Genomic DNA, 14,806 nt, shown 5'->3' on the forward strand with positions numbered 1-14,806 from the left:
TTTCATTTGATTAGTAGTAAAATATTTCTCATAATCGTTCATATTTTTCTTACATAGTACAATAATGATAGCGGTTGCTTCCTTATCTCCGCCATTTGTTGGACTATCGTTAAAGGAGGTGCATGTACCACAAATTTCTTCAATTTGCCTTTTCTACGCAGAAAAAAAAGCAGACTCATTGCTGCACGTCTGCAGGTCTGTATACTAAAATCGAACTACACTTATATCTCAGACAAAACATTCCCATTGGGCATCCCCTGTGGGCGGGGGGCCTTCTATCGCAGCAGTACCTACATTCCATCGTAAACTAGTGCACCATGATCCAATAAGCGAGTTTAGAAGGAAGGGAACACTTCGAGGGCAACAATGGAAGTAAGGACAAGAAGAGTCTCATGATAAATAATACATTACAGGATTTTGGTAAGAACATCGAGAACAATTTCAACTTCCAGGCTAGTAGGAAAAACTTAGAAATGTAGAGAAAAAATGATTAGGAACTTACTCAGTTTCTAATCTCTAAAACAGTAGGAGCAAAAAATAAATCTTTCCTCTAACATTCACGTATTGGACCACAGTGTAAAATTTTTGTAGTGGTAAATCTACAAATTCTTCTGCGTTGCATGACAATTTTCTTATGATTCTGCACTATAGAATGGGTTAAAGTATAATAGATATATGAATATGTATATAGAATGTATAAAATCAAAAGACGAATAGTTCTATTACACTTGTTTCTACTAATAATAATTAACATCTCAATTTGGATTAAAGACATGCAGCTTTGTTTAAAAATTTACAAAAATCAGCTTTCTTTTCTTTTTCTCGCGACTTGCACCACATTCAAATGCCACCGAATGGTCTTTTCATCAAATGTACATCACAATGTAACGGCCATAGTACATTAGAAAATAGTATGCTTCCTAATGTGAGAAAGGGTAGTCTTACCGGGGGAAAAAGTATCCTAAACAAACTAGTAGAAGGTAGTAGTAGAGAGTAAGATATTTCATTCCAGGTCAAATTCCTTCTCCCAGCTTTCGTCCGAATTTGACGACGAAACGTCGTCCTTGTTGAAATGATTCTTTTCCATCTTCAGATTACTCTGTGACTTTTGCTGCTTTGTTGCTGGAGTTTTTTGCTTGTTGTTGCCGGGAGCGTTTGATTTGCCGGCTGGTTTGACCGTTTTTTGGTTCGTGTTTCTACTGTTATTAGCACTTTGTGGTTTCTTCGTTGCTGGTGAGCTCTTACTGCTGCTGCCACTCGTTGCGGTCGACTTTTCGCCGGCGGCTGGCTTCTTCTGTGGAGTTGTTTCGATGTCCGACTGGATGAGGAGCGCTTCGTCGACGGGGTCCATACGGCCACTGCCGATGGCCTTTTCGCGTTCCTTGATTTCCTGTTCGTACTCTTCGAGAAGGCGAGCCTGTTCCTCCTCCGACAGTTCCAAATTGGACGCGTCAAATTCTGGCACTTCGGCCCATGTGATGTCGTCTGGCATGAGTTCTACAAATTGAAACAAGCGTAAATCTTAAAGCGAAGCAAAGGTTAATGTGACACAAACCTTCTTCAATTGTCCGCTTGGGTTGATCTGTCTGAACAATTACTTTATTGGGAGCTACTGTTTCATTGGAAACGATTGCCGCCTTTGCTTTCTTTTCTGCCATTTCGGCGTTAGCGATGGCATCTTCCAATAATGCTTTCTTGAATAAATACCTTGAAATGAATGAGAAAAAATGTTAGATATGGGCATCGTAGGGTGGTATTTATAACGCTATTTTAAATAAATAAATAAATAAATAAACTTGTTGTTTTCCTTCTAAGGTTCTTAGTTCTAAGGAAACTTAGTGGTTTCCCGGGATAGCTATCCAATAGTTTATGTCGGAATTTTTACCAATAGTTTTCCGATATTTCTCATGTTTTCCTCGCGGAACTTCGTCCGTAGCTGTTTTCAGGATTCCATGAGGTTTTCAGAATTCCTCCTTGGATGTCCTTAATATTTCTTCTCGGGATAACTATTACCTAGAACTTTTTTCGAGATGACTCATTTTTCTCAGGTTTTTCCTGAAGTTCCTGTCGAAATTTCTTCAATAACACTTTGCCGAGTTTCTCGCAAAATTTTATTTGAATTCCCTCGAATATTTCTCCAAGACTTTCCTATAAGGTATTTCGTTAGTTATCGCAGGAGACATTCCGAGGATAACCCGTAGAAGCATCCCTGTAATAAGTTTGGGAGAAATCTCTAAAGGAGTATCCAGCATCTTGGGACAATTTCTGGTAAAGATTCCGAGAAGAATTTTGGGAATAATGCAGAGAATATTGTAAAAAAATCTCTGGATCACTGCAAGAAATCCGGTACAGCTACAAGCAGGCTTGTCCGCACTGAGCGCATGAAAATTCTGCTCTTTTGATTTACACCACCAAAACCTTCTTATTTATGCAATCTTTCTATTTTACCTGATAGAAGGATGTTGACATATCCTAAATGTCATTTTGAACTGTAAAAAAATCGCACCGTAGTGTCGCACTGAGCGTGCAAAGAGAAATTCACTGGGGTGAATTCACCCGGGTGAAATTCTCTTTGCGCGCACAGTGTGGCACTGCGGTGCGGTTTTTTGACAGTTCGAAATGACATTTAGGATATTTCAACACCCTTCTATCAGGTAAATTAGGAAGATTGAATAAATACGATGGTTTAGAGGATGTAAATCAAAAGAGCAGAATTTTCATGCGCTGAGTGCGGACAAGCCTGGCTACAAGGAACAGCCTGGCTCTGAAAGAATGCAAGAGAAGAATTCAATGAGAAATAGCAATAATTCCTGTGGAAATCCCAGAAGGCACTCGGGAAAAAAATCTTAGGAGAAAGTCCAGGGTAAATTAAGAAAAACTCTGAGAGACATCTCATGACCAACATCGGAAGGAATCTTCTGAAAGAAGTTCCAGGAGATACTCCGAGAGAAATCTCAGGAAATTATTACCTCGCTAAAACTTGAGAAATTCCTGGAGACCAGAAAAAACATCTTGAAGAAAGCCTAAAGCAATTGTTTGAAGATATTACAGGAAAAAAATGAAAGAAATCTTTTGAAGAACTCTTGCAGCAAATTCGTGAAAACTCCTTCAGAAACCCTGCCTTGGAGGAACTTTAGTAGAAACCCCAGGAATAACTCCTTTAGCAAGTCCGAAAGAAATTCTGGGGAAGTCCCAAGAGGAACACCGGAAGGAATCATTTGAAATTTTCATGAGGAATGCCGAAAGAAATTCTACGATTTATCCCGACAGAAATTCTTATAGACTATTCGGGATAAATTCTGGTAGAAATCCTAGGAAGATTAATTTGAACAAAACACTGGTGGAACTCCGGGAAGAAATAGTATGCCTGTGAAAAACTCCATGAGAAATCGGTTGGAATTCAGGAATCCTGGAAGGAATCCGGAAGTATACCTTTCCGGAAAAAAATTAAAAGGAATACCAAGAAAAAATAGCGTCAAACATGCGGAAGGAATTTTATAAGAAATCCTGGTAGACATTCCAGGAGGTATTTCTAAAGAAGTTTCAGAAAGAAGCCCTGACAGGATTTCTGGAAAAATCCTTATAGCGAAATTTCTATATAAATTTTTACTACCAGGTTTTTATTCATACGACCCAACAAACATTCATGAGTTCAATCCACATACTATATGACGGCTAAATTCCATACACAGTTTTAAATATGAACATGGATGTTTGCACTCTATGCTGGTAGTGTAGTAATGTTGTGATTTGGAAATTCTACCCATTATTTTTCTTTCAAATTCTCCCGTCCCGGAATTCCTGTTTCTTTGCAGTTTCTCGCAGTATTTTCTTAAAGTAATCATAGGCTTTTCTTTTAGGAATATTTCCAGTTTTTTTTTCAAGTATATCAAGAGGTTGTTAACTGATCTTCTAGATTCTACCTCAGCTGTGATAAGTAATCATTGCCCGCGCATAATGAGCTGTATGGTGCTCTCAGCCACGCCAATCAACACAAAAGTTTTGGTTAATGCTGTCGTTGTCAAATCATCACACTTATACAACAGGTAACAACAGAACATTTACTTCGGATTGGTCGTTGTTAATTGTCGATCAATCGCGCCGCATGCCTCAGAAGTATGCCCCGCTGGGCACAAGCTGCTTATATTTTGTGAAAACATCCATCTGACCCCACCAAACATGTACTTTTACCACACCCAAAACGACCCCATAAAATCAAGGCTCTATAGTACCAGGAACCCTTACTTTTTACCACACTCATTCTCTAATATGAGATTAACATCCATCTCTCGTGCATCACGAAGGCCGATTTCAAATTAGTTCTAATTGATTGTAACTCACTCAGATAATACCCGATCGAAACTGAAAAAAACTGATATTATGCCTGTAGGAAGCGATGAACTGATGAGTTATCAGTTGAAAGTCAATCAGACCGTATAGTTTTGTGCATCATTAGAACCAACAGTAGGAGTCGCGTTAGGCAAGTCTGACCGACAGCGTAGTAATTTGTGATGGCTCTGATACTGCGCCTGATGGCTAGCTGGAAGTGGGCCTTATAATTCTTCGAGATCGGTAAGATCCTAGTGAACATGGAAGTTCCATATATCCTCCCGAAGATTTCTTTCGTTGTGAAACTAATACTGCACTTCAATCCCGACTCCCGAGTAGGTGGAAAAATCTGATTAAGCCGGCAGTGTGCCGGTGGTCTTTTTCCCATCTGTCCGGACAGGATCGTTTGATGTGCAGCCGCCGCGGGATACTCTTCCACACCACCAACACATATACAACAGAACCTTAGGATTAACAACATAGGAATAAGTACACCAATAAACGTAAGTAAACTATCATTGGTCACTACATTTTATTTGTAAAATCGGAACTATTCCTTTTCAAAAATTTTCCAAAGTTCTTTCAGGAATTTCTCTTAGTGGTTTCGGGATAGTTTTCCAACAGTTTAACTAGGGATTTTTACAGAAGTTCTTCCAGGGTTTTCATCTAAGGACTGTTCAATTTATAAAACGGACAACTTGCTTGTGCGATATCTTTTTTATTTTTCTATAAAATCGTTATCAGTTTTTTACATAACTTTCTATAGCTATTCTCAAATGTAGGAAAAATATAACATTAAGCAAAATGTACTTTATTGTGTAACTGAAGCGGTTTTCGTAAAACATCATTAAAAACCCATTTCTCAAAATTCGACATAACTTTCCACATACTTAATATGCACATTTTCATAAAGTTTTCAATGTATTGGAATCTTATACTATTCTACTAAAGGTAAAGCTTAAAAGTTGGTCAGTAATAATGCACCAAGCAGTCTCCGGCTTGATATGGTGAGTTGCCTTATTTTCATAGAAATTATGAAAAAATGTTCATTTAAGTCCTGTGCTGCAATAACATCATGGATTCGGCTAAAAAATTGTCCAGAGTAGTAGAATATTGCTCTCTGAATGATACAGAAGAAAAAAATACTTTTAATTGCATTTTTCATCAAAAATTTTATCCATAAAGATGGCCATATTAAAAAATGTCCTACTTTTTGCTCCATTGATGCAGATTTTCGACTCTAGCGAATCTTGTTATTATTTTTTTTTCAGCAAAGTTGGTCCTATGTTATTGTACACCTCATTTAATAATAATCGGATGCAAAGTTTTCATTTCCAACATTATCGTTATGCAAAATTTGCATTAGGTTGCATTGTTATTTGTAAGAACCTTCAAAGAACGAACCCGTTTTGATTACTGTGTCTGCAATAGCGCACAGTAACCAAACCAGCAATGCTATTAAGAAGCAGTTTTCTGCATTTAAAACCACATTATTCCCACTTTCGACTGGATGCATTAAAAAATTGATTATTTAATATTTTCATGCACTTTTTGCTTTACAATTGAATTTTATTGAAAAAATCGAATCTTACTTGAGACTTTAATATCTCAACACTTAATTTCCCGATTGAGTTTAAATTTTGCCAGAATGTTTATTGCTCATGCTGCTGCCGCATGGCACATACTTTTCAAGTATTAAAAACGATATACCATATGTGAACAGTAATTTAATATATATTTTCAATTTTCAGCAATCGAAAAATTCACCTTATTTAACACCTGGCCGATTTTCTATAAAATAAAACTCTTTTTATTCGATTCAAAAATGATCATTGTAATGACAGATGATGTACTGAACAACGAAGCAAGGGTGGTTAAATTTGAACTACGCGTCTTCTTTTTATAGCCTTATAAAGTTGTCCGTTTTATAAATTGAACAGTCCTTAGAGACAGTTTTCAGATATTTCTCGTTGATATTTCTTGCGGGTTTTCTCACGCAGTTTCTCCCGGTATTCCTTTTAAATGGTTTCAGTGCTCCTCCTTTCCTTAATGTTTCCTCCTGGGATTAGTCCAGGGCCGGATCTAAGGGGGGGCAAAACATTTTTGGTCATCTCTCCGAGGGGCCTCCACATTCCCTCGGGCCCCGGGCCCCCACAATCCTTAATCCGGGCCTGGATTAGTCCCAGAGCTTTTATTCGAGATGTCCCAGTTTCTCTCAGGATTTATTTCGCAAAATTTGACCGGAATTCCTTCAGATATTTCTCCAGGAATTTCTTACGGAAAATTTCGTAAGTTACCCCAGGGGATAATCTGAGAGAATTTTTTCGAAGATTTTTTCTCAGATTATCCCCTGGGGTAACTTACGAAATTTTCCGTAAGAAATTCCTGGAGAAATATCTGAAGGAATTCCGGTCAAATTTTGCGAAAGTAATTTTTTAGAGGAAACAAACCTTCATCCTTTACCAGAAAATCAAAAGCAGTTTTTAAGCTGAAATCACAACCAGTGATAATGAAAATTTATCACTGTACTCTACTCAGCATCTGAATAGCAGTGAAATAATTTTCATTTACGGTTTTTGAATTTCTAGCAAGAAAACTGCTTCTGAATAATTGATGATTGCTGATGACTAAATGATGGCTATTTAAGCCTTAAAGAAATCCCAAAAAGCATCCAGAATCTCGGAAAGAGCTCTGGGAATGATCTTGAGAAAGTCTGTAAGAAAATAACAATAACTGCACGAAATTAGATAATCAACTACAAGGAAAAGCCTTGAAAAATATCCGAAAAAAAATCACGGGACGATCTCCATGAGAAATAGGATATGTGGGCCATCAGTAATCTTAAGCTCCCATATTCATCCTATTCTAAAACAAGCGATTACGGCACCGATTGATTCCGTTCTTTTTGTTTTCATGCGTTCTTCTAGCAAAAACATACAAAAATAAGAAACAAAATAAACAACGCTTCAACCCTTTGTTTTTCGTAGGATGAAAATGGGAACCACATGCTTAAAGGGAACCAATACCCTATCAGCAGTAACTCCTGCTGACATCCCAGAAGACTCTCCAAAAAAATCGTAGGAGAAAGGCCAGGATAAATTCGGAAAAACTCCGAGAAACATCTTAGGATCAACACCGGAAGGAATCTTCTAAGAGAAATCTCTGGGGAAATAGACCAGCTGAAACTTCTGTAGAAATTCAAGAATTTCTAGAAAAAAAAAAGCTATCGGAAATGTCTTTAAGAAATTACAGGGGAAACCTCAGAAGAAAACCCGGCTGGAATTCCTGCAGAAAATTCATGAAAAACGTCTTGAAACCCTTGGAGGAGCTTTAGTAGAAATCCTAGGATAACTCCGTCAAGAAGGATCCCAAGAGAAGTTCCGCAACACACAACATCTGCGGTATATCCCGAGAGAAAATCTTGTATAGATTTCGGGATAAATCCACGGGAACTCTGGGACCAATACTGGGAAAACTTCTAGAGAAATTCTGGATCCCCATAAATACATATTCAAGAAGAAATCGATTGGAACTCCGGAAACCTGGAAGATTACACTAGTTTACAAAATAAAAAGAAAGTCGTGAACTTCTGTCAACGACCAAAATTTTTGAAGCATAATTTAGCGCTGATTTCGAAACCGTGCTTCAAAAAAATTAAAGTAGAACAGTTTTTGAATTTTAGCTCAATATCGAGTTTTACAACTTTTTAAAATATGGAATTTAATAAAATTCAAATATTTTGGGTTTTGTTCAACCAATTTTAAATCTTTTTCCATAAATTAAAAGCTGAATATAATACCATTCGATCATCTGAATACAGGTTTTGAGTCAGATTGATAAAATTCAAGATATTGGCAAGTCCTTAAAGACAATCTCCTTAAATTTTAGCAAAATTTCCAAAATTATATGAAGAAATGTATTTTTTTTTTCAAGAAAAAAAAATTTAAAAATTCTTTCTCAACGTTTATTTAACATATCATATGTAGGCCAGTTACAGTAAAAAATTCAGCTCAATCGGAGCATTGATTACGGATAACGAGATGTGTGTAGTAAGCGACTTTGCTTAAAAATAAAACAAAAATCGATTTCAAATCATCAACCTTGTATGGGAAGTCGAAAAAATTTCCGCTCTACTGTATTTTTTTTCCTTCGCGTTTTCGAACTCAGGGCATGATTCTACACCAAAAACAATCATCAGCTTACCGTCAAACGGGGTGACTTGCAACACTTGATGTATTCTGTCTATGTTTATCAACAAAACATAAAAATCAGACGTTTACATACCAAAACTCAGTTGAACTATGAAGTGCACATTAGGCCTGTCCACCTTTTCAAAAATGTTCTCTGATTCTCAAGTCCACCCCCATATTTTGATAGGCATACTAAAAGAAGTAACTGGTCAAAATTTCAGCCAAACCCATTGAAATTAAGAGGTGCATCAAATCAATTTTGTGTTTTTCGACTATTTTTGAACTTCAAAAAATCATAACTACACTAAAACTTGTCAAAACTTAATTCTTTTGGCAGAAATTGAAAGCTATACTTGTTTGCTGCAACTTCTCCGAACAACGTTTGCCAATAAAATTGAAGGAAACATGTGTAATTATCACATTTGTGATCAGAAAAACCCTAAAAAGTTGATTTTTTGATAGATTTTGTTATGGAACGCCCTAATTTACGTAATAAGTTGGATTTTTCAAAACGGCATCATATTCTCCAATGTTTTTTGGTTATTTGCTTCTTTGACACCAATGCTGTAGAAGTTGAGCAAAAATTACTAAAATTCATGAAAGCCAAATGTGGCCTGAAAACTAGCTTTTCGGGTGCAATCACGCTTTGGCGCGCAAAAAGTGGCATCGTGTCAGCACTGATATGATAGCCAACACCTGTCATCACGCTTGTTTGTTATTACCCGCGGTAGGGGGTAGCCAAGGCAAACTACAAGGAAGCAAAGCTACTACGTTCAGTACAATTTCGCGCCACAGCGTGATTGCCTCCAAAAAGCTAGTTTTTAGGTCACATTTGGCTTTCCCGAATTTTAATATTTTTTGCTCAACTCCTAGACTGCCGGTGGAAGCATATCTGTCCCATGTGCATTTTTGGCAATATTGAGATTTTGCAGCTTATGAACATGATTCATAGTGTACTATCATATAGGGAAATAAAAACAGTTAGTTTGTTCCGAAAATTGTCGAAAAAATGCAACGCCGATTTGTCACATTCTAAAAAGTGGACGCATAAGCGTCACGTTTCATTGCAAATCCTATGGAACAATAAAATCGCTCTAAAACAAAAATTAGTGCTCAAATTCAAAATTGGTCGATATTATAACACGATTCAGCACTTATGCTTCATAGTTGAGGCATTTTACTTTTTTGAACTTTGGACGCGATTTTCTCGATTGTCTGTTTTTGCACATGGGACAATTATGCGTCCACCGGCAGTAGAGAATTGGTTTCAAAGAAGCAAATAACCAAAAAACATTGGAGAATATGATGCCGTATTGAAAAATCCAACTTATTACGTAAATTAGGGTGTTCCAGAACAAAATCTATCAAAAAATCTACTTTTTAAGGTTTTTCTGATCACAAATGTGATAATTACACGTGTTTCCTTCAATTTTATTGGCAAACGTTGTTCGGAGAAGTTGTAGCAAACAAGTATAGCTTTCAATTTCTGCCAAAAGAATTAAGTTTTGACTAGTTTTAGTGTAGTTATGATTTTTTGAAGTTCAAAAATAGTCGAAAAACACAAAATTGATTTGATGCACCTCTTAATTTCAATGGATTTGGCTGAAATTTTGACCAGTTACTTCTTTTAGTATGCCAATCAAAATATGGGGGTGGACTTGAGAATCAGAGAACATTTTTGAAAAGGTGGACAGGCCTAGTGCACATACTATCTGAGTAGTAGCCACGATTTTAACTTTTATGAAAATAGTTTCAACAAAATATTCATAAATTTAACATTAGTCTAAAAAAGTAACAGAAATGTGAGCCTCGAATCGTTACCTGCAAAGGAATGAAAACAAAATTTCCCAAAAATAATATTCTACATCCGGATTCTATACATAATGAGCTATATGAATTTTCATTTTACTTTATAAAAATATTACAATATCTTTGTTATATTCATATGTTTTGAAATATTGTACCTAGACGGGGTGACTTGCAACACTCATTTTCTTAACAATTCAAAGTCCAGAAAAACAAAATATTGTTGTTTAACTAATAATTCAGTAACAAATTTTGAAAACGACGTATAATCAATGGTGTAGCATTGATTATACGTCGTTTTCAAAATTTGTTACTGAATTCACCAGCTAAAGTCTTCAGGATCATCATATGAACTGAAAAATACATTTAAACTTATGTTAAATTAACAATTAGTAACTTGGTGTTTTTTAACCCAATATTTCCATATAAAAATTCACAATTCAATTTCCTATGTAAAAACAAATGTAAAAATAAGTATGTCAGCCCAAACAATATCACAATAGTAGCAAGAATACTTATCAAATATGCTTGAAACTAAAAATTAATATCTGCGTGTTTAAAAAGGGATTTACAGTGGGTGTTGCAAGTCACCCCGCACGACGTCTAGTATAAAAAACGACGTCATTTGGCTTTCTCAACATGAAAAAATAAATCAATCTATAACTTGTTCACTCTATTTTATAGAGGGGCCGGCTATTAAAACTTTTATAAATAGTTTGAATTTTAAAGTTGAGTTTAATCAACATTTTTTGTTAGTTGAAGCTGAAAAGTGTTGCAAGCCACCCCGTTTGACGGTAGTACTTTCAACAGCACAATCGAAACAATATGGGGTGCTGTCTTATTGCTGCCTGAGGGGCGAAAATTACGATCCGTCCCAATATATGTTTCGACTATAAAATTGTTGATAGTGCATAACTTGAAATTTTGCCTATGTAAGAAATTAAGAAGTTAAGGTTCAAAATTTCAGCCATTTCCTTTATCAAATTCAAAAGTTACAGTGCTGACAAGATAAACTAGGGACTGTACAAAATTCTATTGCGCGCGTTCTTCTTTTTCGTTGCTACAACAAAAAGTGCTGCACCGATTCTCATAAATTTTACAGGTGGAATGATCACATCTTAAAATGTTATCAGGCCAAATTTGAGCAATTTTAATGTATCTATTGCAGTATCTATTATAGTCGTATTTCTGTGTCCCAATTATTGCGGATACAGGCTTTATTTCTGAGTAGATCTACAAGTAATCAATTTCGCTACGACCCAATGTTTTATTTTTTTTTATCGATGCAAAATTTCCCTGAACATTCCAGGTTTTTTTCCTGTTAAATACAATTTCCTGAGAATTCCCGGTTTTTCAGGTAGTAGACAACCAGAGATTCTCTGGTTGGGCGTTCTTTTAAAACTTCGCGAAGGGGAGAGGGAGGGGTTAAAGAACCACTAACGAACCGTGGATGAAACCCAAATTAATTAAGTATCAAATAATATTCGCTCGTAATCTAAAAAGGAATTCTTTGCAAACTAGTCTTACCTTTTCCAAAAGTCCATATGAGCCACCTTGCTGGGCACCAGTGCAGTATACTGTTCGTTCAGAATGGTGCTGCTGGCCAAATGCCGAGCCAACCGAGGCTCCGTAAACTGTTCCTGTTCGACTACCTCCATCCAGCGTTTGTATTTCTCACTCAGTTCATCGGACGGTTCCTCCAAATATGTGCCCTCCATAGATTGCAGTTCGGCCAGGTGTTTATAGAAACCGTTGAGCCCTTCCGTCCCTTCGTGCGTGATTAGGACATCCTCCCCTTCCTCCTCCTCGTCCAGTGTGGGCACCAATGCTTCCGTGACCTGCCCTAGAAACGAACTGAAGCTTTTCTTCATCGCTCCTACCGTGGAATCTGGTTCGTTCAAGCTGAGACTCCTTCCGAGGGCCTCCGTGGCGCTTGTGGCCTCAGTCTTCACAGCCGTCGTCAACTCGGTCAGATCATTTTTGACCGCTTCCAGCACTGAGGCCGATTTAGATTTGGCCGTATCCAGCCAGGAGCCCCACCAGCTGCCACCGGATCCAGAGGCACTTCCGGTTGGACTGGTGGCCTCCTTTTCCGGACTTTTGTCGCCAGTCGAACTGAACACAAATAAACAGACGCGCAAAAGGTGTAATTCGTTATCATTTTTATCGACCCCAACAAAAGCAACAGAGCACAAACACAGCAGAGAAAAAAACAGAGAACACAAAGTAGGATGAAAATTTCTCACCTTTTGTCTGCCATATCGACACACTTTTCACAGGCAGCTGCAAATGAAAGTTATCTACCCAGGGCTCAGACGCAGGAATTCACACTCTTCCCTGTCCTCGGCAGCAGTTTCTTCAGCTCTTCTCGATAGTACTGCCCTCAATCTCTTAGGATTCACATCAGTAGCACATTTTTACACAATTTTAACGCATTAAGTTTCCTTGACCTCATTTAAAGTGTATACTGGCAGGTTATCGTTTTTAATAAAATTACAAATTACAAAATTACAAATTAATTATTGAACTTATTTTTCACTATTTTCTTTGCAAGCTTAGATCATTCACGTCCAGTAGGTAAACACGCACACAATCAACACTGTATGGATTGTGAAACACAGCAAGAACTGGATTATTTTGCTACTACACTCTACTAGCTGGCTGATGGTGAGCTACCCACCACGATAGAAGGAAAAGACAAAACTCTGGCCCCACTCCAGCCAGACGTTCCGCCACACACCACGAACCCAAATAGAGAGTTTGTCAACAAAAGAAACCCCCCAGCCCTCAACCGCACTGACGGATCTTTATGTCGACTACGTATATCGACTGCCCTCCAGATGACAACCAGCGAAATTTTTATACGCAGAAGGAATAAGTTCATCAACTAACAGATTCAAACGAATTTCACGTAATTTTCACCGTAAAATGTAGTTCAAACTTAAGAGCAAATCATTGTAGCTATTTTGCTGGAAAATTACCAATATTTCTGGCCAAAAACTGCACAATTTGATAATGAAAACAAACAACAGTGGAAAATCAATGTCGACTCGAATGGCGCAACTAATGTAGTACTAGATTTTGACACCCAAGCTCGGTGCAATTTGCGATTTGGGCTTAACTAGCAGAATGTTCATTGAATAATTTTTATTAAAAAATTTATAAAAAAAACTGGCATTCGATTTGAATACAGCTAGATTAAGTTTAAATAAGGGCGAAAGTAACACGAGAGAGTTCTCTTCATAGACTCTCCCTTCTGCAAATTAAAGTGACAAGATGCAAATTCAATCGAACTTTTTTACATTTAGACGCTAGATTGCATCGCAACCTAGCGATTTAGGGTTCATTCAAATATCACGTAACGCTAAGGGGGGAGGGAGGGGGTCCAGCGCTGCGTTACGCTTCATACAAAATTTCAAAACTTCCCATACAAAAGTTGTTACGTGGGGGAGGGAGGGGGTCTAAAATTGACATATTTTGCGTTACGTAATATTTGAATGAACCCTTATGATCAAAAATTGCAACCATACACGCAGAAAAAAGCATGATAAAATCAAAATTATTTCAGGTAAACGCAAATAAATTGTCAATTTGTTCTGGCAACAAAAATAAAACTGTTTGGAGCCAATCGAACGTCACATTTGAAGCAAATTCAATCCGTTTTTGAAACAAACATGCATCTTCTGACAGGTTATGTTAGAAACAAAAGTAAAATTTTTTGTTTTTTGTGGCAGGTCGGCCCTACGGAAATATTTGTTTTCCAATAGGAGGCAATCAGTGAAGTACTAGATTGAAGTAGTGAGCTGGATTTTTGTATGGTGAGATGATCAATTCTCCATTTTTGCAATGAAATGGTGCAAACAGCGTAGGTTATATGATTTATTGGCTAATTTGATGCTATTTGAGCAAAAGTTTGAATAACTGTGTTGTTGTATTATTTTTTCCTGCAACTTCAGCAACACAGTTATCCAAACTTTTGCTCAAACAGCATCAAATTAGTCAATAAATCATATAACCTACGCTGTTTGTACGATTTCATTGCAGAAATGGAGAATTGATCATTTCACCATACAAAAATCCAGCTCACTACTTTCAATCTAGTACTTCACTGATTGCCTCCTATTAAATTTACAAAGACATTTCCTTCTCTAGGAAAATTCACTTCCCGCGTGGCACTTTCAATGCCAACATCTTGTAGATAACATACGCTCCCGAAATCAATGGGATTTCGTGGAAACTTTTGGTGAAACTTGACTTTTTTTGCAAGAGGAAATCTTGTTTAATGCTGCAGCTGGAACTTGTTTGTTTTGTTTATGTTCATCTCGACGGCGGAACGGGGGGCTCTTCAATGGGTATTGTAGAAATCAATATTTAAACTTATTTAAACTCAATCTAGACAGTGCCGATTCGTTCGTTGGTGGCTCGATAGATGGTGTAAGCTTTTAGAGAAAAAGGAAATTTCAATCCACCCTATTGAATAT

The 14,806-nt window shown here is 37.1% G+C and overlaps 1 protein-coding gene across 1 annotated transcript; it reads right to left on the reverse strand.

Moving 5' to 3' along the window:
• On the reverse strand, positions 1-12,805 carry LOC109401655 (BSD domain-containing protein 1-A). Its single transcript, XM_019674228.3, has 4 exons — positions 12,572-12,805; positions 11,853-12,440; positions 1,556-1,707; positions 1-1,497 (listed from the first exon to the last, which is right to left on the reverse strand). Exons 1-4 carry the CDS (start codon positions 12,583-12,585, stop codon positions 1,004-1,006), a joined length of 1,248 nt encoding a protein of 415 aa, XP_019529773.3. The 5' UTR covers positions 12,586-12,805; the 3' UTR covers positions 1-1,003.
• Positions 12,806-14,806: the final 2,001 nt, after the last annotated feature.

The sequence above is a fragment of the Aedes albopictus genome, chromosome 3 (assembly GCF_035046485.1).
Source record: "Aedes albopictus strain Foshan chromosome 3, AalbF5, whole genome shotgun sequence".
In the NCBI taxonomy this organism is placed as follows: domain Eukaryota; kingdom Metazoa; phylum Arthropoda; class Insecta; order Diptera; family Culicidae; genus Aedes; species Aedes albopictus.

What these genes read in the sequence shown, in the direction of transcription:
- LOC109401655 (XM_019674228.3), bottom strand. An exon ending in CATATGGACTTTTGGAAAAG is followed by an intron (nt 1,708 to 11,852) that starts GTAAGACTAGTT and finishes ATTCATTTCAAG; the next exon opens with GTATTTATTCAAGAAAGCAT. An exon ending in CAAGCGGACAATTGAAGAAG is followed by an intron (nt 1,498 to 1,555) that starts GTTTGTGTCACA and finishes TTCAATTTGTAG; the next exon opens with AACTCATGCCAGACGACATC.